The 22268-nt window shown below is 47.4% G+C and overlaps 2 protein-coding genes across 5 annotated transcripts in view; both read right to left on the reverse strand.

Annotated features, from left to right (window-relative positions):
• Positions 1–13422: 13422 nt before the first annotated feature.
• On the reverse strand, positions 13423–17183 carry HMGN2 (high mobility group nucleosomal binding domain 2). Its single transcript, XM_082679863.1, has 6 exons — positions 16989–17183; positions 15940–15984; positions 15709–15738; positions 15292–15342; positions 14763–14858; positions 13423–14267 (listed from the first exon to the last, which is right to left on the reverse strand). Exons 1-6 carry the CDS (start codon positions 17001–17003, stop codon positions 14232–14234), a joined length of 273 nt encoding a protein of 90 aa, XP_082535989.1. The 5' UTR covers positions 17004–17183; the 3' UTR covers positions 13423–14231.
• A 1099-nt stretch (positions 17184–18282) lies between these two features.
• Positions 18283–22268, reverse strand: part of DHDDS (dehydrodolichyl diphosphate synthase subunit) — a 28646-nt gene continuing 24660 nt past the window's right edge. For 2 of the 4 annotated variants that reach the window (XM_082666726.1, XM_082666727.1), the window contains one exon: positions 18283–20629. In XM_082666726.1, the coding sequence (XP_082522852.1) occupies positions 20390–20629 (240 nt within the window). In that variant the 3' untranslated portion in view covers positions 18283–20389. The remainder of the gene's footprint in view (positions 20630–22268) is intronic. The other 2 variants (XR_014297465.1, XM_082666728.1) reach the window with 2 other exon arrangements.

Below are 22268 nucleotides of genomic sequence, written 5' to 3' on the forward strand. Positions count from 1 at the left end.
GTGATGGACTTTTACCATCTACCCTCTTGGCAACTTTCAAATATATAATACAGTATTGTTACCTATAGTCATTTACTGTACCAATAATTGTTGAAGGAACCAAATGAAAGTAGGTGTCATCTCGCCGAGATGGTGGGATGGAGAAGAGTTTGAAGGGGAGACCACGGAGGAGGTATGGCAGTGACTTGGGAGGGAGAGGGCACAGCCAGAGCACAGGCAAGGGGCAGAAGTCCTGAGAGAGGAAGTGACGGGTCTCAGTACCTGCTGGGCTCCAGTTGAGTGAAACCAGCCCTGAGCCTTTGTTTGGTGCTGGGCCTGGGCCTGCCCCTGGGCTCCGCAGACTCAGGTGCATGTGAATGTCTGTAACTCCAGGTTTGGTGAGATAGGCTATGAACTATGCTGGTGAGGGCATCAGGGAAGGCTTCCTGGAGGAGGATGCCCTGGAGATGGACTTTGAAAGCTGAGGGAGACATGGCCAGGAGGAGGGAAGTGATTCAAAGGTCTCTAAGGTTCTGAGCCTGGTTGAATGTCTGCAGAGTGGGGCCACAGCCAGAGGCAGGGGACTTGGGCTTTAGATACACTGATCAGTGACCAGGATCTTGCAGGATGGCTAGGGACCTGTGAGGGGGCCCAGGGTGAGGGGCGGAGTATGGCATGCGTCTCAGGCTCACTCCTGCCTCTGCAGAGCCCTCACCCAGCCCTGCCATCCCACCACTGCACACCCTAGCCTGGGTTCCAGGCCACTGAGACCAGGCTGTGCTGGCCCCATGCCTCATCTCACTCCCTGCCTTCATGCAGCCTCTCCCCAGCCGAGCCTGCCCTCCTTTTCCACTCAGGAACCTCTTTTCCTCCCTTCAGCTCCCCCAGGAAGTCCTCTAGGATTTTTTGTGCTGGGTACTTTTACAGACCTCTCCTTTACCACCTTATGTTTGGTCGTGTACCCCATATTTTAAAGATGGGAAACTGAGGCTCACAGAGGCAAAGTGCCCACAGTCATGATCAGGGAATTAAATCTGGGTCTGCCGACTCAAGCCCACTCTCCTCACTGCACCCCAAAGGCCGAGCAGGCAGGCAGAGAGCCTGGGGGATCAAGGCTGCTTCTCTTAGCCAAAGCTCTCTTCTGGGTGCCCTGGGGTTGGTCATATTGTACTAACAGGAGAGGTGCAATAGAGCACAGTGGTTAGAAGCATAGATCTAAGAGTGCTTGGGTTCAAGTCAGCTCTGCTGCCTCCTCCTATACCTCAATTTTCACTTCTGCAAAATGGGATGATAATAGTACTTACCTTATAGGGTTATTGTGCGATTAAATGATGCACATAGAAAACATTGCTACTGTTATTATATATATCTCTCACATCTTTATCCATTCATCTGTCGATGGACACTTAGGTTGTTTCCATGGTTTCCATGGTTGAAACCAGCCATGGTTTCTTGGCTGTTGTGAATAGTGCTGCTATGAACATAGGGGTGCATGTATCTTTTTGAATTATAGTTTTGTCTGGATATATGTCCAGGAGTGGGATTGCTGGATCAATCCAGCAACTCTGGCAACTCTATTTTCATTTTTTTGAGGAACCTCCATACTGTTTTCCAAAGTGGCAGCACCAACTTACATTCCCACCAACAGTGTACGAGGGTTCCCTTTTCTTCGCACCCTCTCCAGGATTTGTTATTTGTAGATTTTTAGTGACGGCCATTCTGACCAGTGGGAGGTGATAGCTCATTGTAGTTTTGATTTGCATTTCTCTGATCATTAGTGATGTTGAGCATTTTTCTGAACCTGTCCCTCATCTCATCTCTGGCCTTGCTTATAATCTCAGACCTGAAGCTTGTCTCTTTTCAACATCTTATATTTGCCCTCACCCACAGTTTACTTGTTCGCATAACATTTATTGTTTCGGTCCTTTATACAGGACAGTAGAGGCCTGGTTGGATAAATTATAATACATTAATACTGTATAATACTGGATATCCATGATTGCACAGCAGTTTCAAAATTAACCTCAATGGACTCAGAATGCTTGAATTCAAATCCCAGCTCAACCATTCATTAGCTTTGTGACTTTGGGGAAATTATTTAACTTTTCTGTGCCTCAGTTTCCTCATCTATAAAATGGGCTAACAATAGTATCTACCTGGTATAGTTATTGTAAATAATTTGCAATCTAGAATGGAAGCTCTGTAAGGGCAGGATTTTGGTCTGTTTTATTCATTGCTGTATCCTCAGTGCCTAGCCCAGTGCTGGCACAAAGAAGCTATTCAATAAGTATCTGTTGAACAAATCTGTGGAATAATGAGGTACTATATATAAAGGAGCACTGTCCAACTGAAATATAATACAACCCACATATATAATTTTAAGCTTTCTAGTAGCCATGTTAAAAAAGTAAAAAGAAACAGGTAGAATTAATTTTAATAATATATATTTGAACATAATACTGTATATCCAAAGTATCATTGTAACATGAAATCAATATAAAAATTATTAATGAGATATCTTCCATTCTTTTTCTCCTACTAAGTCTTCGAAATCTGGTATTTTACACCTATAGCACATTTGAGCTATACAACAATATCTCAAGCAATGTAATAAAGTAAAACATAGTTCTACCAAAAAATAAAGTGGTATTTAGCAAACAAATATTTTTAAATTTAATTAAAATTAAATAAAAATTTAAACTTAGTTCCTCAGTAACACCAGCCACATTTCAAGAGCTGAGTAGCCACATGTGGCTAGTGGCTATCAGGTTGGGACAGCAAAGATATAAGGTGCCCAGCACAAGCTAAGTTCTTAAGAAGTTCAGCCATTATTACTGGTGATCTGGAAGGTGTCTGTGCTTTAGGTTGAGTGAAACCAGCCAGTCACCGACCACTGGGTACAACATGATTTCACTTGTGCAAACAAAAAAAAACCCACCTCCAAACTATATATGTTAAATATGTAACCCAGATGTATGCAGAAGCCTCCTTATGAGAGCTCCGATCCCAGTCCATGAGAGCAGCAGGAAAAAATGAAACGTACCACCACAGATGCCTGCTGAGGAGGGTGGGCCCAGGACAATGGAAGGCCTTTGTGTTGGCTCCACGAGGAGCTGGGGAGCTGAACTGCTTGGGTAAGGGAAGGAGGAGAATTTGAATTTCCCGAGTCAGGGAAGAATGGGCGAGGGGCAAGATGGTGGGATGTATGGGGCAAAGGACCAGGCGGGGGGTATTTCTTATCGGCAGGGGTGGCTGAAAGGACTTTGAACCCGAGATGATGCTTAAAATTGGTTGCTGCATGGGGTACAATGTGAACCCTTCAAGGAACCCCCGAACCCTTTGTGAATTCTAGTTGGCTGACCAACCAATGTCCTGGGTGCATGAGTTTCAGGGTAGAATCCAGAAAGGGGTTGAGCTTCTCACCTGGATCAGAGAAAAGAGACGGCAAGGGTAGAACCAAGGCTGGAGACGGAGGAGACAGGAGACTGGACACATTCGGGCCCACCTCTTTCCCCCCATGCCTTTCTTGGGGCTCAAGGGGTCCGCACCAACATGGTCGTGGCTGCCTCTGGGAGGACAGTGGGTTTGGGGAGGTGACGGGGATTTTCATGGTTCCTCTATGTTTCTAATCTTTGAATTGTTTCAAAGAATATTTTTATAGTGAGCAGGCAATACATTTATGTTTAGAAGGCAAAGAAAACACTCCCCTCACACCTCCCTCCCAGCCCATTCAAGGAATACACGGGCTGTGTGGAAAATTTAGAACATATGGGCAAGCAGGTAAGAATAAGAAACAAAAGTCATTGTTGACTCCGCTGCCCAGCAGTGACCACTGTGTCCTCAACTGCTAAAACTCTCTGGGGAAGCATCCAGCCTCTGGCTGGTCCCCTGCCACGCAGGCCCTGTCAGGGCCCCACCATTTCCCCCAGCTCCAGAGCAGCCAAAGGTCAGAGTAGCCAAGAAGGTTCCTTTTGGGCCCAGGGACTGAGAGGGATCTGGGCCCCTGTGCTGGGAGTGGAAATGGGGTCCTTGCTTGGGCATGGTGCCTGCTGGGCTCAACTGGGGCTATGCCAGGAGCATGGGAGCAGTGCCCACCTGTGGCACCACGGACACTGCCTTCTCCCAGCACAGAGGTCAGGAGTTTGGACAACTTACTAACTGCTCTGGGCTTCAGTGTTCTTTTTTGTAAAATACTGTTGTGTGGGTTTGAGATAATGTATGTCGTACATTTAGCACAAAGTGATCTTAGTAAGAATAAAAACATTCCAGAAACTAGTCTTTGCTCAGCTAAACCTCCAGCCCTGGTAAAGGAAGTGAGAGGGGGTAAAGTTTTTTTCTGTTAAACATAGTGGGTAAGAGATGGGGTCCCAAGGGCCAGTTTTGTCTGATAGCAGCAGAAGGAGACAGAGTTACTGGCGACCCCGTGTGGGGCGGTAGCACCAGCAGGGAAGCTGGATACATTCAGAGGTTCAGTGGTAGAAAAATGGTGGGTGGTGGGGTGGGAGTTGGCAGCTTTAAAGGCTGGGGCATATCATGCAGACTAGACCAGTGAAGGCAGGTGTAGATTCTGGTCTTCACTCTGCCATCAGTGTGGCCCAGGGAGAGCTCCCGGGGACTCAGAATAGTGTGGAGATTTCTAACGCAGCCTTCTGGCTCAGACCACCCAAGTTCAAGTCAGATTTAGTCACTTGCCAATTATGCAATTTTGGGCAAGTTACTTTAACTCTCCTGTGCCTCAATTCTCCCATCCATAAAATGGGAACAATGATGTTACTAGGTTGTAAGAATTAAATAATTCAAATAAAGAGTTTAGGAGAGTATCAGGCTTATAGAGACCTCAGTAAGGATGCAGAGTTGTTGCTATTTCCTTTATGCATCATTAAGAGTGGAAGGTGATCCTTGGGGTTCTTTCTGATTCTTTCAAGTGTTTGACCCAGACTTCTTAGAAGGTGATTTAAGATCCGTCCCTCCTGTTCAGTTCTACCTGTGGCCCTGAAGAAGATAAAGTTTTTGAATAACTGAGAAAAACGTTCTCTACTCCCTGCATTTTTGTGGGAAAACGAAGAGCACGTTTCTGCTGTGGTCAGTCAATATTGCTTCAGCCTTCCCGTCTAGAGCTCAGTCCAGGCTGACAGTTTACATTCACATTTCCAAGCTCAACTCGTTCATTCACACTGCAGATTAAATGTTGTCTGAGCCAGTTTGCAGGACAGAGCCATGGTTTGGGATACAGGGGCTCTGGAGCCAGATGAGCCTTGCTGGACTCCTGGCTGTGCCACTATAGCACGTGTGACCTCGTAAGGCCACAACTTCTCTGAGACCCAGTTTTTTCACCTATAAAGTCGAGAAATTAATTCCCACCTCTCATTAATGTGAGGATAAAATGAAACAATATATGGAATCAGGGCTGTTTTCAGCTACAAGTAACAGATTACCTGACAAAAATAAAGGCGTCTCATTATCTCACAGAAGTATCTGGAGTTTAGTAGCTATAAAATGAGCTCACCAGCTCAGTGCTGTCCCAGGCTGTCTGCTCTGTCATCCCCTGTGTATTGGCAACATTTGGCTTTATGGTCACAAACTAGTTGCTGCAACTCCAAGATTCACATTGCCATAGGCCACCACCCAAGCAGGGAGTAAGCAGGGGGAAGACAGCAACAAGTTTTTCTCCTTTAGAAACTTTCTTCCTCAAACTTTAGTGGACATGAGAATCAGCTGAAGAGATTTTTAAATCACAGAGTCCTGAGCCCCTTCTCAAGCAATCTGAGCCTGTGGGTCTGGGGTAGGACTCCAGACCTGCACTGCTCACAAGTTCACAGGTATTCTGAGGCACTGCCCCAGGGAGTGTTAATAGTGGCTTGGACTGGGGTTGCGTCTTACCCTGGCATTAACCTTCTTCCTTGAGAAAGAAAAGGCTGAGGAAAGGATTAAAGTGCTGATCCTTTACTTGGGAGATGCAAGCCCAGGGTGACGAGGGTGAGGAAAAGGAAAGATGCAGAGCCATGAAATGGGATGCATTACACACTGGCTACTGCTTCCCAACAAGCTGCAGAGACACAACAGGACATTCAGAGGGTGTTATCTGCTTGGCACAAGAGCCTTTCCTGGAAGAGCTTAAAGGAGGAAACTTGGAGGCAGACAGAGGTGTTTACCAGCCCAGTTCCCTCCCCTTTCATCGCCTGTTTGCTATCTTTCAACTTCTGCCTCTGGGGAGCTAATGACTCCACAGTTCTGGACCAAATCAACCAGCCACTTGGCTGCCTTTTAGGAAGCCAGATCTCATGGCCCAGGAGTGGTCTTTCATCCAAGTCTGCAAGTGGAGGGCTGGCTTGGTGCAGGTGGGATCCAAATGAGAGCTGAAGAGGCAGCTGAGGAACCTCATAGAGTCTGCGTCCACTATAGGTAGGATGATGTACACTGGTTGGGTCCAAAACAGATTTTAAAAATTGAGCCAATAGAATTTTATCAATGGATTGATCATGAATGGACTGATGGACTGGGAGAGAGAAATTAAGGTTTTGGTGGACGATGGTGCCACTTACTTAGATGGGGAAAGCCTGAGGGAAAGATTCTTTGTTAGGAAAATTAATAAATTTTTGTTAGATTGGTGAAGTCTATTAAGTGGTCTAAGTCTGGATCTGAGGGGAGAGGTTCTGTCTGGAGATAAGAATTTGAGTCACTGTCACGCAGATGGTACTTAAAATCAGAACACTGGTTGTGGACACCTAAGAGGTTCGTTGAGAGGAAAAAGGAGATAGGGGAGAATTTTTGACTCTGGCAATATGTACACCACTGTGGCCTGTTTAACAGGTGGGGGAGAGGCAAAATCCTCCTTACTGGAGTGGGTTGAGGAGAGACTGCGGGGAGAGAAAGTGGTGATGGAGAAAACAGACTTCCTTGAGTAGTTTTGCTGTGAAGCGGAGCAGAAAAATGGGGTGGTGGCTCAAGAGGGCCAAGGGAAGATGCTTTTGAGGTTTGGTGTGTTTGCCCACAGGAATGATCCAGTAGAGGAGAAATGGATAAGGCAAGAGAAAAAGGGGACACCTGCATGGGTTTAGTCTTAGAGGAGCTGAGAGGGATGGATCTGGATGACAAGTTGAAGGCTTGGACTTAGAGAAGAGAGGTCTACCCCCATAAGAGGAGGGGATGCAGGTGGTAGGGGAGGAGGTGGGAAGATGAGGGGGCTCCTCTCGACTGCATCTTCCATGACTATGAAACTTGAGGGGAAGTCACCGATGAGGATGGAGATGGGGTGTTGCAGAGGGGAGATGAGGTAAAGGTGTGGAACAGGTTATCTGAGAGAGGAAAGGTGAATCTTTTAGGGAAATGTAACGGGGGGGTTGGCAGTGTTTGGGGCCCATTTGAAATGTGGTCTTAACTGTGAAGTGAGTCCAGCTGCACAGCAGTGGGTGTTTTCTGCAGCGTTCTGCTGTCTGCATGCACATACTGGCTAAGTGCTGGGTGAGATGACGGAGGTGGGAGAAGGGAGCTGAGTGTGGCTTCAATGCTGGGCAATGCAACCTAACTTGGGTGAGAAATGAAGACATTAAGAGAGGAGGTGACTGGTGGAGAAAGACTGAAAAAAGTCAGTGAATTGGGAGGTTGGGCTGGAAGAGACTAAGGTTATTATATAAAGGCACCAATATAAAGTTAACCACTGAGCAAAAACACACACCTTTCTCAACAACAAAACCAAACAGCTAAAAAAAAAAACTAAAAGAGAAAAAATATATACTACATAAGAACTATATACAAAAAACTTGAAATACATGTAAATATAACACAAAACAATATGATGAATGCTGCTGTAAAAGGAGTGAGGGATCTGTCACACATCTCCAGATTATACTGTTAAGTGAATAAGCAAGGTGGAGAAATGTATGCTATCTTTATATAAGAAAGGGGGAATATAACATTATTTATCTGTTAGAGGGCATAAGGCAGAGAATGATAAAGGAACAGAAACTAGACTTCTCTGACTACATCTTGTTTTGTAGATTAGACCTGGAACTATATAATTACTTCACATAAGCAAAATTAAACTAGGTAATTCCCTGGCAGTCCAGTGGTTAGGACTCCGTGCTTCCACTGCAGGGGGCATGGGTTCAATCCCTGGTCAAGAAACTAAGATCCTGTAAGCCTCACGGTGCAAGAAGAAAAAAAAAAATTAAACTAAAAAATTCTTAAAGAATGTAAAAATAAAACAGGTTAATAATATAAATGTGTATCCAGGTAGGGGCAAGCCACACAGAGAGGAAGTATACTAAGTAAGTTTAAAACCAATTGCAATATGAGACCCTGTTTGGATTCTCAAACAAAAAAATTACTTAAAAAAAAAAAAAGGGCTTCCCTGGTGGCGCAGTGGTTGAGAATCCGCCTGCCAATGCAGGGGACACAGGTTCGATCCCTGGTCCGGGAAGATCCCACATGCCGCGGAGCAACTAAGCCCGTGCACCACAACTACTGAGGAGCCTGTGCTCTAGAGCCCGTGAGCCACAACTACTGAAGCCCACGCACCTAGAGTCCGTGCTCCACAATGAGAGAAGCGACTGCAATGAGAAGTCTGCCCACTGCAACAAAGAGTAGCCCCTACTTGCCGCAACAAAGACCCAACACAGCCAAAAATAAATAAGTAAATTTATTTAAATAAAAAGACACTTAGAAATTTGAGAACTTGAGTATTTCATAATATTAAGGAATTAATGTTTTTGATATGCTACTGGTATAGTGAGTATTTTAAAAAGTCCCTATCCTTTAAAGATATATACTGAAGTATTAATGGATGAAATATGATGTCAGGTTATAGTAAGAGGAGTAAGCAGACAGTGGTATTAAATAAAACAAGACTGGCCACGAGGTGATAATTACAGAAGCTATGTGACAGGTACATGGGGGTTTGTTACATTATTCTAGTTTTGCACATATTTAAAATTTTCCATGACAAAAAAAATGAAAAAACTTTTTCCCAAAGTTCACCATGATTTAGGCACTCACTGGAAATGAGTGATAATGGGGAGGGAGGTGGGCATCTGGGCTAACTTTCAGGATGATTGCTTGAGGGATGGAATGCTTTTACCAGATGTGGGACCAGCAGGGGACATCAGTTTGTGAAGAACAAGATGAGTTCCATTTTGGTCACGCTGAATTTGGGGTCCTGTGGTATGTCTAGGTGGGATTGCACAGGAAGTTGGTGGAAACACTAAACTCAAGAGAGATGTGGGAGCTTCCCTGGTGGCGCAGTGGTTAAGAATCCGCCTGCCAATGCAGGGGACACAGGTTCAAGCCCTGGTCGGGGAAGATCCCATATGCTGCAGAGCAACTAAGCCCATGTGCCCCAACTACTGAGCCTGCGCTCTAGAGCTTGTGTGTCACAACTACCGAGCCCATGTGCCACAACTACTGAAGCCTGCACGCCTAGAGAGCCCATGCTCTGCAACGAGAAGCCACCGCAATGAGAAGCCCGCACAAGACCCAACGCAACCAAAAATAAAAATTAAAAAAAAATATATATATATATATAAATTTGGGCTTCCCTGGTGGCGCAGTGGTTGAGAGTCCACCTGCTGATGCAGGGGACACGGGTTTGTGCCCCGGTCTGGGAATATCCCGCATGCCGCGAAGCGGCTGGGCCCATTACCCATGGCCGCTGAGCCTGCGCGTCCGGAGCCTGTGCTCCGCAAAGGGAGAGTGAGAGGCCCGCGTACCGCAAAAGAAAATTTAAAAAAAAAAAAAAAAAAGAGGGAATGCTTGGACCTCACACCATATACAAAAATTAACTCAAAATGGTTCAAAAACCTAAATTTAAGAGCTAAAATTACTTAAAACTCTTAGAAGACATAAGTGTAAATCTTTATGACCTTGGACTAGGCAATGGTGGATTTAGATATGACACCAAAGGACAAGCAACCAAAAATAAAACAGGCTAAGACTCCATGCTCCCAATGCAGGGGGCCCAGGTTCAATCCCTGGTCAGGGAACTAGATCCAACATGCTGCAACTAAAGATCCTGCATGTTGCAACTAAGACCCGATGCAACCAAATAAATAAATATTTTTAAATGGGCAAAGGATTTCAATAAACATTTCTCAAAAAAAAAAAAAAAAAAAAGGAATTCCCTGGTGGTCTGGTGGTTAGGACTCCATGCTTCCAACTGCAGGTTCAATCCTTGGTCAGGGAACTAGGATCCCACATGCCATGTGGCAAAAAAAAACCCCACAAATAGCCAATAAGCACCTGAAAAGATGCTCAACATCCTAGTCATTAGGGAAATGCAAATCAATACCACAATGAAATATCACTGCATACCCACCAGGATGCCTATAATAAAACAGAAAAGTATGTGTTGACAAGGATGTGGGGAAACTGGAACCCTCATACATCACTGGTAGGAATGTAAAATGGCACGGCTGCTTTGGAAAACTGTTGGTTCCTCAAAAAGTTAAGAGATGCCATATGGCCCAGCAATTCCACTCCTATGTATATACCCCAAAGAACTGGAAACATGTTCACACAGAAATTTGTACACAATACTCATAGCAGTATTCGTAATAGCCAAAGGGTGGAAACAACCTGAACGTCCAACTCATCAATGGATAAAATATGGTATATCATCCATACAATGGACATTTGGCAATAAAATGAAGTACATACTTCCCTCGTGGCGCAGTGGTTAAGAATCCGCCTGCCAAGGCAAGGGACACGGGTTCAAGCCCTGGTCTGGGAAGATCCCACATGCCGCAACTAAGTCCGTGTGCCACAACTGCTGAGCCTGCACGAGTCTGTGCTCCACAACGAGAAGCCACCGAAATGAGAAGCCTGCGCACCGCAGTGAAGAGTAGCCCCCGCTCACCGCAACTAGAGAAAGCCCGTGCGCAGCAACGAAGACCCAACGTAGCCAAAAAAAAAAATTAAAAAGTAAAGACAATGTGGATTAGTGGTTGCCTAGGGCTGGGGGGAGAGGGAATGGGGAACAACTGCTAATAGGTATGAGGTTTCTTTCTGGAGTGCTAAGAATACTCTGGAATTATTGGTAATTGTTGCACAACTTTTGAGTATTCTAAAAACCACTGAACTACAGGCTTTGACATGGTGAATTTCATGGTGTCTGAATTATTTCTCAACTTAAAATAAAGGTGGGAGGCTTGTGCTCAGCAGTGTCAAATACTGCACTCAAGCCACGCAAGGTGAGGCTTGTAGACATCACGGGAACCGAGTGCAGCAGTGATTGTCCACTCAACCCTTCTTCTGTCATCATCTATCCCTTCCCAATTCAATTTCAATAATTCTGGCTGAATCCGAAACAGATTCTGTGGTTTCATCCCTCTTGCCACGATTGGTTTAAGACTGGGCAGGTGACCTACTTCTGCCCAATTAGACACAAGCTACTAAGGCACTTCTGGGAAATAATTCATTATTCTTTTTTTTACCACACCAAGCAGCATGCGGGATCTCAGTTCCCCGGCCAAGAATCACCAGGGAAGTCCTGCATAATTCACTCTTCTTAAGGAGAAAAAAAGAAACAGTCTTCTGCCTCTGGACACTGGTGTCAAGTTGAGGTCTGGAGCAGCTGACTTGGAGGCTGAGGTGGGTGGACAACATTCTGAGAGCGGCAGAGCAGCAAAGTTGGAAATAACCACCCGGGTCCTTAGAACCACTCTACCTCAGTACTTCTCTTAGGGAATAAATCCTCCTGTTTTAGCCGTTTGATTTTTTTTTTAATTTAAAGAGCCAAAGCAGAGTCGCCAGTAACTCTTCCCAAATGGGCTTGGAGACAGGACTAAGGGGAAGGGAATCCATTTTTATATTCTGATTATTTTTAGTTCAGGTCAGGACTGCCACTGATCAAACTATTATGGCTGTCGTAAATGTCCTCACCAGGTTTTCACATTTGGTTTCTTGATTTTTAAGCCCAGGCACTCTCATGGTCCACAGCCAGTCAAATCGGCAAATATTTTCTGGGAAGGAAAAAAAAGTTCAAGTTCACTCTTCTCATCCTAATTTCTAGGTAACACAAAAAAATGGTTACTACTGAGTATAACCCAAGCCAGTCACTTCATATCTGAATGTGTTTCTTAGCTATCAAATGGGGGTAATACCTACACAGGATTGACCCTAAGATTAAAGGAGAGCATCTGACCGAACTTCTAGCATGGTCCATGGCTCAACACGTCTCGACAACCTGAACTCTTAACAAATACTAATGAGATAACCCCAACTGTGGCTTTCCTCAAATCCTGCAACTTCTGTGCAAGTGACAAGTTGCCATACCCCCACTCCTAACAGCTGTATCAGGCTCCACTCCGGAAGATGACACCATCCCCGAATAAAAATTAACAACCTACATCCTAGAACTATTTCAGCAATAATGGAAGCAAATGCCTGGAAATTGCCCAAGTGGGTAAACGTTACTTTATCCAAAAGGTGCCCCTTAAAAGTCGAACTCAGAAATTATTTTTGACTAAAGTTGGCGGTTTGAACCAGGACTCTGCTACTCATTAGATGTACTCATAACTGCTTCTCTTTAGATGTACACATACCCTCGAACAAGTCTCTTCATGTGAGCCGTTTCCTCATCGGTAAAAAGGGTGTTAAACACTTGCATTACACAACTATCTCAAAACTGAAGATTGGAGATAATACACACAAAACTTATCAATGAAGAGCTTAACTGATATGAAAGCTCTACCGTTTTGACTAAAGGGATAAACAAAGCAATGTAAGATTTTTTTTTAAAATAGCCTCCAATTTACTTTATTCCTCTCAAACAACAGGTGACCCATGAAAGCAAATTCAAACTGCAAGCATCAATTTATTACAAGTTCTATTTCCTAACATAACTTCTTGCTATTTCCCTAGAGGAAAGGGGTTCTCTGAAGGGTCTCCAGAATAAGGCAATCAGCAAAGTCCCCATTAATGTCTTTGCTTTCGGAGCTAGAGCAGTTTACCAACAAGGACAAGAATTTAACCAATTCACAGAAGATTTGCAGGTCTGCTCAACAGCAGGGCGCCATCTGCCTTACACATCTTATGGCCAACCGTGTAGACACACAGGCATTTTCTTCTCACACAAGGACTATACAGCCGTTATCTATTAACGTGCTAATTTTACAGAGATCTTAAATGTGAATGAAGTGGAAAGGCTCTTGTACCATCAGCTGCCAGGCCCAAACCTCAGATCTACCAAATACCTGCATTTAAAAATACACTTCAGGTAGTGCTACATAACCAAGTACAGAAACCACTTCTCTGCTCCCAGCCTCTCACCACCTGTCTACTCCTGGGATCTTTCCCAAGTCCACGTAGCACTGTGTTCTACAGATGGACCATAAAGACTGACTGTACATGGAACCTCTACACCTCACACCAGAATGCATCCTGTCCCAAGAGACTTGGAGAAACCAGGCTCCCCCACTCCTGGGAAAAGATTAGAGGCAGCATTCCAAGTCAAACTGTATCCAGCTTTATTAAAGATACTTTTCATAAACAATCATGGTATTTCAGGCAGGACATGGGCAGACAATCGTTAACAGTATACAACTTTCAAACTCCCTTTTGCAATGGACTACCAAAATCAGAAAGCCACTATAAAACCCCATGAAGTCTTCATGTGATGCTCTGAACAGGGAAAGTTTAGAGTGAGGGTTGACATTTCACATTTAGTATGTTGTTTAACAACTTTTCACAAGCCGACCCTGACTTTCAGGAAATGAAAATGGCAAAAGTATCAATCTGAAGATCCACAATCTAAAAAAGGAGCCGCTGCTCTTTTGAGGGACGCCGTCTCAACGGTGACAATGCAAAGTCCAGATTGCCTGACACACTGGTAACCAATTTTTGGGGGTCAGGTTCCAACAGGTCTCTGGGTTTAAGGGAGTCAAGTCTATGCTGAAGGTGGAGAGGGAGAAGAGAACATAAAAACTAACTGTAGTTTCCACACCACAAGGCATTTGCGCCAAGGTGGCTACTGTGTGTCAGTATCAAGGAACCCCCTCCTTCCTGGGAACCAAGAGGAAGTCTCTCAAAACCAGACAGGAAAGGTGTTTTTCTCCCATGTCAATCCAGCTTCAGAGACAATCTATTAGTGACATGTGCTCTTCCCCCAAAAAACAACAATGAAGTGTTCTGTATGCTAACAACATAGCTTAAAAAAAAAAAAAGTAAAACAAAATTCTGCATTTTTATAAAACTTGATAAAAAATAGTATTTCAAACTGTACAGTCACCAGAAGTACACAGTTATCAAAAATGCACACTTCACTTGGCATCTCCAGCACCTTCAGCTTTCTGTGCCTAAAACAAAAAACAGACAGATGAATACAATATATAGATGTGGAAACTATCTTCATTTATATTTCATTTATAGCATTACTTTGCTCCCAGGCCAAAGTTTAGGTTTTAGGTACTTTGACACTGAGACTCAGTACTTCTTTTGAAAATGACTTGGCAGGTAACTTTGCTAAGTCACTTCCCCTCTGGACCTTACTGTAAAATTGGGGAAGGGGGCACACCAGTATTACAAGATCTGAGGTTATTCCCAACTTGAAAACCATGGTGTAGCATGAGCGCGACACCTAACGACAGGACAAGGCTCATACCACAGCTCTCTTTATTGGACGGCAGAGTCTTCAAGAATCCAGATTAAACTCACAGAAAAAAACCACAAGCAAACTCCAGACTAAAAGGTGCACTTGGAGTGATACAGATGTAAGAAAAAGGCCATAAAAGCTTTTGGGATCATTAACTGATTGAATGGGCAGACTTAACATAAAGTGAAAATAGTTGTACCTGGTCTGTTTTGGCATCTCCATTTTCTGCAGGATTATTCCCATCCTTGCCAGCATCAGCTTTCCCCTTTTTCCCTTTGGGTACCTTCTCTCCCTTCTAAAATGGGGGGATGGGGGGAAAAAAGCTGTTTCTCCTCATTTCATATCACCGGGATACAAGTCTACAAAGCTCTGCACAAAGTAGGGTTGTTGATCAAATATAAGATACACAAATAAACTACATACCCTCCCCCATTCATAAAAACAAGGCCAAACTGTGGTCTTCAATACACGGAATTCTTTATCTGAATGTAAATAATAGAATAAGACAGCTTAAACACTTGCACTTGTTTAATACCCAAGTGTACAGTTTCCTGTAAATTGAAGACAGAGTTCTTGGTTAAGGACCAGTCCTATTAACTCTGTCAAATCTCAACTCTGTGTCAACAGATGAAGTTGTTATATAGCAGGTCTCCCTGTCAGCAACATGGGAAACTGTTCAGGCTTTTATGTAAATCCTAGATGCATGTTTGTCTCACCGTCCTACTCACCTTTGCAGGGGCCTTTTTAGGCTTGGGCTCTGGCTTTGGAGGAACAGGTTTCTTTTATTTGGGGGAGAAAAGGAAAGCAGAGAACATCAGTACAATGGACCAAAGAAAACAACCCACAACCAAACCACAGCACCACTGGCATAGAAGTTTCTCCTACTTTGTAAAGTTTGTGGCGGGCTTTCCATTAGAACTTCATATCTTCAGAAACCCACTCAAGTAACACTCGGAAGTGTCCCACTTTGGCTACAGCCATCACAATTTCAGAACGAGCAAATTCCAAATGGGCAAGAGTCCATAGCAGAGTAAGTCATTCAATACCAGCCACTGACCGTAATTCATGGGAAGCAAAGGGAACCGTTTTTCAATGCTTTTTAGTTTCAGGGAATAATATGAAAATTTAAAAGCAGACACACTTACAGCAGATAACCTTGCAGATCTTCTCTGTGGCTATTTAAAAAAAATAAAGAAAATTACAAATAGGACAGTTGAACCACTTAAATACAAAAAAGTTTTGCACCTGAACTGTTCTAGACTATAGGAAGTAAAGAGAGCTTACTGAAGCAAATTCAGGACTATGAATATGGTTAATTACCACTAAAGGAGCCCAAGGCTTTGTGAGACTCCAAAAGCAGTGAGAATAAGACTTACTTCATCCTTCACCTTGGTTTTATCTCCTTTAGCATCCCCTTCAGCCTATAAAAAACAAGCAAAAGCTAAGAAAGCTGCAGTTTCTGAAGCAGTTCTTAATGATTCAGTAAACTTAACGAAGTCCTAAAGGGGGGAGAAAAAAAATCGAAGGGAATCTTGCACACAACTTTCCTAAGACATACAAATCCTCAGTTTGTAGCATCCCCAGCTCCTATGCAAATCCCCGAAATGCTCAGAAAGCGCTAGGAACGCTGTTATGTGTCAGCCTCACACCCGGTCTGGCTCATAACGCGCAGGGACGGCGGGGCCCCGCGAAGCGCGCGCAAAGCTGGAGCGAGGCGCGCGAAGCGCAGCCCGCGCCGCCGCGCCAGGCAGAAGCAACAGCTGTACTAGGAGCAAACAAACCCCTCCGGAGGCGGGGCCCGAGCGCCGTTGCCATGGCAGCCGTCGAGGGCGGGAGACGGGAGGAGCACGCAGCCGGGGGAACTCGTGGGCGGCAGCGGCGCGCACCGGGGCGAGTCTCGTGCGCGGGGGCCGTGGGCGGCGCGCGGTGGAGGTGGGGCCACACTGCGAAGTCCCGCCCCCAGGGAAAAAGGCCCCGCCCCCTCACGGCGGCGGTTTTTTGGCGGCAGCGCGTTCCCCCGCCCGCCAACCCCGAATGCCGCCTTCCCGCCCTTTTGGGTTTGAATTGCCCGCCCGCGGGGAAGGGGGGGGGGCTAGCGATGGGGGGAGGGGGCGCGGGGCGGGCACGTCGAGCCCAAGGGGAGCGGGATAAACAGCCGCCAACATGGCTCCTCCCGCCGCGGCCGCCGCTCCTCCAATATGGCCTCTGGCGCCCGCGGGCAGCCAAGCCGCGCAGGGTTAGCCCGGGGCCGCCTGACACCGCCTCGAGCTACCGCGCCGGGGGGCTGAGTCTGCTCCAGCTCGCCGCTGATTCGCGCTTCCCAAAGCCGGGGAAGCGGCGGCGGCTGCTGCATTGGTGGTGGTGGTGGTGGTGGTGGTGGCGGCGGCGGCGGCGGCCCAGCGCCTGGGGCCCTCGCGCCACGTACCTTTCTCTTGGGCATGGTGGCGACGGCGGCGGGACGTATGCGCTGGACACGGGGATGCAGTGGCTCGCGGCTTTGGCCAGTCCAAGGGTCGCTCTCGCCTCTTCTTCACACTGCTCGGGCTCCGGGGGGGTTTATAAAGTTTTTATAGCGCTGGGAGCCCCGGACCGGTTAGAACCGGATTTCACCTCCCGCCGCCGTTCATTGGCCCAGCTGGGGTCACGTGGGCGGGGTTTAAACTCACCTCCTCTGGAGGGAGTGAGGAGGGGGGTATGGGGGGGAGGGCGCGCGAGACGGCAGCGCGCCTAGGGGGTGGGGGCGCAGTGGGGGAGGCGCGCGTCGAGGGCAATAAATGAGGGAGGGTGGTGCGACTCGGCGGGCTCTGGGTTTCGGCTCCCGCCAAGAGCTGGCTTTTCCAAACTACCAAGTTCCTTCCACCTTATGCAACCGAGCTACCCACTTCTCCAAGCCATGCGACACTTAGGGCGCATCTCAGCCGCTTTCCTTCCTGTTCCCGCTGGGGGCCCCAGAAGAAGGGTTTGCTAGGCCTGGCCGCACTGCCCTTCTCCGCCGGAGGCGGGAGGAAGCGCGCGGCTTGGAGGCACAGGCTGCAGTTCCCAGGGCCAAGGCTGACGCTGAAGTGGGGAAAGAGCGGGGAAGCCAGCTCGGCGCAGCCGGACGTGCATCCTTCCAGGCTGCCACTCGGAGGACGCCTCTCGGGCACCTCACCTGGAAGGCGGTCCACTCGAGGTGGGGTGGGGGTTCCAGGGGGAGACTTTACACGCAGAGGTGCCTTTCGGGTGCAGTGGGGCAGGTAGGAGCTGTCCTTTCAGCACCCGTTGCTCAGCCGCCTCCCCAAACACCAACGAAGCCCCCCCAAAGCCTGTCGGGTGGATGGCTCTCCTAGGTCCTTGTATTCCTGGACCTCAGAACCCCGCCACCGAATGACGGAGAGTGGCCGCCAAGAAGGCCTACTAGCACTCCCCTCCCTCTAATCTTTACCCGCTACGGAGACATGAAGCTCAGCTGCCCCCACCCGATGCAGCCTCTAACCCTGGGCGCTGCAGACGCAGCTGGCGAAATCCCTCCTTCCACACTGGCAGGCTGGCTGGCTTCCTTTCACTTGCGCGAGGGAAAAGGAGGGTGGAGGAAAGTGTCCGGGCATTAGGAAACAAGTAGAGGTACAGGGGTTGCGATGGAAAAAGGCCTCTTCCAGTGGCTCCCCCACCCCGTCCCCAAAGCTAGGGATCCTGGAGGTAGCCAAGTGCACCTGAGGAAGGTAGACAATTGCTGCAGCAAAACATGATTTTCTGTTGCACTGTTCGCAAACAAGTTTTACATCTAAGAATTTTAAAAATTCTATTTGACACCCGAGAGAACGCAACACGATAAATATCCTCAACTGGGGGGGGGTTGGCTCACAGGTGGGAAGACATTTAAATAGGTCTCACCTAATTTCTTGAGGCAAGGGTTGAGCTGGTTTGTACAAATCACACCGGTAGAAAGCAATCACTGTGAGTTCATATCAACTATTTGCAGCCCCTGTTCCTGAGCAGCAGCGATCCCTCCGCCTCTTCTCCTTTCCACCCCTTAGAGGCAGCCACTCCTCACCCCTCCCCACTGTGTACCTTTCCCAGAATACAGGACCTCAGGCCAAAGATACCAGCCCCATTAATCACCTCTGCTGTACCCCAATCATAGTAGGGAAAGTCAGACCCAGAAAGGAGATAGGACTCAACAACCATGCTCACAGGGCAGATTCCATTTGCTGCCTCCAGCCCCTCATTCCCGCCTTAATTGTAGGGCTCTGCATTATAGCCGCATAATTCATGCCTCCCTAATTAAGGCTGTCAACAGCCCCCTTGTAAAGCTGGAAAATGTACAGCACCTGCTCTCTGGGAACCCCGTGCCAGGGATTGGTAGTGGGTAGTGCCAGGTGTGTGAGGGGGACTTGCCAAAGGGTGCATTGATTGGCTTCTCAATCGCAGTGCCGGGCATTTATGTTTGATTCTGGGAGCAGGGAAGATGCCCAAAGGGTCTCTTGTGCCAGGTATCCAGGCACAGAAAGGGGAGGAGACTGGCGTATAGGGAAGTTACAGGTTTTAAAGAATATGCTCTTAGCACTGCTTGCAAGATCCTACCTCTCCCCTAGAGGGAGGTGCTGGGAAACAGTTTGCAGAAAGTAAAACGGGAAGACTAAACAGAGTAGCCTTTGGTTGGTATTACCCGCTGGTGCTTGCTGCTCTGGGGCACCTGAAGCACAGAGCTGCTCAGACAGCTCTTCAAAGGCACTAATCCTCTCAGCAGCTCTGCAGCGAGGCCTGGCAGGGAGAGGTAAGGAAAAGGACACGGCCCTTGACTTGGCCCTCTTCTCCCTGCTGGGCAACCTTGGCCCTCACAAGCTGAGACTCTGCCATGCTGGGAATAAATCATCTCACGGTCTACTTAGGGGGACAGGTCAAAAGCTGAGAAAAGCCTCAAAGGCTGTTGAGGTGGGAAGCAGAGTCCGAGATGCTGAGGGCAGGAGGCAGTCAGTTGGGAGAAGTGCTTGTTTCTGTGCTCTTGGTCCTGATGTGATCCAGGGAAGGTGGCCTGTGCTGGATTAGATTCACCAGGGCCTATAGGTCTTCTGTTACTCTGTAGCCATGGAGGGGACCGGTCTCACTGGGGAGTGGAGCCTGGCCCCATGCCCTGCAAGAGGAGAAAAGCTTGTGTGGGCTGAGTCGACAATAGGTAATTGGATTGTAATCACCCGCCTGGCTTCCGCGCACCATTGGGGGCGCTGCTTTCAGTGAGCAGTCAGCACTGTGTGGTGGGAGGGGGTAGAGATTCAATAGCAAATCCCAGGTGGACAGCCAAGGGGGAGGAGCAGCAGATGGGCAACTTTTCTTTCTGTCTCTCCCTCCCCTTCCTTGCCTAAATAACGCTGGCTGCCTATTAGCTATTTACCAGCAGATCCAAGGTGGGTCCACATCTTTTGTGAAGACTAAGATGGATGGGTAAAGGGCTAAGGTTTTGGGGAGAACTCTTCCCCGAAATTCTTTGTGTTGAAGGATGTGCTGGTGGAAAAAGAAAGTGCACCTAGGAGTACAGGTAGAGGTGGCAAAGATGGAAGAGCTGGGGCCCTCTGCTCTCTGAACCTATTTGTGATCAGAGTTTGACCTGGATCAGAGTTTGGGTTTAGTGTACTTGTGAGAGACTCTCACCCTCAACCCTCTCCAGGGGCACTGTCCCAGGCAGCCCAAAGATGTCTATGGCCAGCAAAGCTGGCCTCTGGGGCTACCTTGCCAAGCAAAGGAAACACAATTCATCATCAGGAGGGAGGTACCTTTCACCAAGAAAAGAAAGGGGAGTGGGGCCCTGGAGGCAGAGGGCAGGGCAAAGTGGCAGGAGGCCAGCCTCACTCAGGCTGATGCAGTGCCCAGACGTGCCAGCCAGTCAGCCCGCTTGAGTTCTAAGGCCTGCAGGAAGCCTTGGACCCGCTCTTCTCGTCTGGCTGAGAGTTTGTGCAAGCGTGTCCGTCGGAGCTGGGCGTCCCCACTGGCCTGGAGCCCCTCTTGCAGCAGCTGTTCTGTCACTGCAGCCTGGTCCCTCTCCAGCTGCTGCCTCTTCCGATCCTCTGCATACATGTCTCGGGCCTTCTGCTAGAGAAAAGTGGGGATTGGGGTGGGGAGATCATTTTTAGGCGTGGGTGGAATTGGGATGGAGGAGGTAAGGGTGGGGCACAGGACGGGCCAAGTTAAGTGGAACAGTGGGAAGTCTGTAGCAGATCTGGAAAGGTTTGGTAGTAGGTGTGCAATGGGTGGTGCCCATGTTGTATAGGCAGGGCAGTGGCAGTTCTGGATCCATCTTGGTTTGTTTTGGGTGGGAGTTTCTATATTTCTTGAAATTCTTCTCAGGTTTGCACTTGGAAGGGAACAAGGCAAATGTGGGTGTGACTTCTGGTTCCCCCACCACCTAGCTTTGTGGCTTTGGGCAAATCCTCTCCTAACCTCACTTCTTCATCTGTAAAGCGGGGTTGTGCCTACCTTGAAGAGTGGTTTTAAGGATTAGAGATAATGTATGCAAAACCCCTCCAGCATATTAGCAGGCTCTCAAACAGAAACAGCAATTTTACAAGTTATCACTCTGATGCAAGGAAGGTTCTATTCCTGCCTGGGACATATGCAGTGGGTCATTTCTTTGGTTTCCCAGGTCACTCTAAGGGTGCCATCCTCCCAACTGCCTAAAGTTATCTTTCAGAGTCTGGATCCAGAACTGCCTCGCATATGGAGACCAGGCTGACTCGTGCAGCAAATGGCCCTCCTGTGAACATTATGAGAAGCAGGTTCAGCTTTCTTAAGCCACTTACTTCATCCTGCCTCTAGAATAGGCATTAGTGTCCACAGTCCACATTTTCTGTTAGAAAAATGAACCCTTGAAGGCTCAGTGGAGCCCTCAGGCTCCTGGAACCAGTTCTGACACCAGGTAAGTGATTATACTCCTTGGCAGCACTTCTCATACCCTGTGTGTGTCTTCAGACAAACCATAAACTCCTAGAGGACAGAGACTGTGGCTTTTCCTTTCTGGCACTTGGGGCACCCTGTACATGTGAAATGCTCAGTACACTGACTGTATGATCCCAGGAGGACAAGGAGGATGCTCCTGGCACAGAAGGGGAAAACCCTTTTGGAGCAGAACCAAGGCCTTGCTGTGCCTCACTGATGCTCTGCTCCTGCCACTCTAACAGGCTGCAGAACCTTAGCACCAGAGTCCCTCCTGCCAAACCTATTCCATGTGTGAGAAACTCCCATTTTGCTGCCGATTTGGTATCCTATACCCTTTGTGACCCTTACCACATTCTACCTTGTACTGTGGTATCTGGGTACCTGTCTGTGTCCTACTCAGCCTGTGAACACCTGGATTGCTTTGTTTTAATCCTTTAAGGAATATCTTACATGTACACAAGCACTTCATCTGTTGTCTCACTTGACCCTCCCAAAAGAGCTACGGAGGTGCTGGAGACAGACATGGAGGTTCAGAGTAGGGAAGTGATTTGCTAGGGTCTCTCAGCAATAAAGACTTACTGCATGAATAAAGATGACAAATGAAAAATCTGGAAAATCCCCCCTCCAGGCTGTTGAATGATCCAAGGCATTCAAGGATACTCTTCTGCTATGATAACGAACTCCCATGTGGAGCTATGAAGACTAAAACAAGCTTAAAAAGTTGCTGTAAGGGTCTTCATCTTGTTAGAAGGGCTTCTTCCTGGCCTTAGTCAGGAGGAACCCTGGGTCCTACATA

This window comes from Grampus griseus, assembly GCF_964374135.1.
Source record: "Grampus griseus genome assembly, chromosome: 1".
NCBI classification, from domain to species: domain Eukaryota; kingdom Metazoa; phylum Chordata; class Mammalia; order Artiodactyla; family Delphinidae; genus Grampus; species Grampus griseus.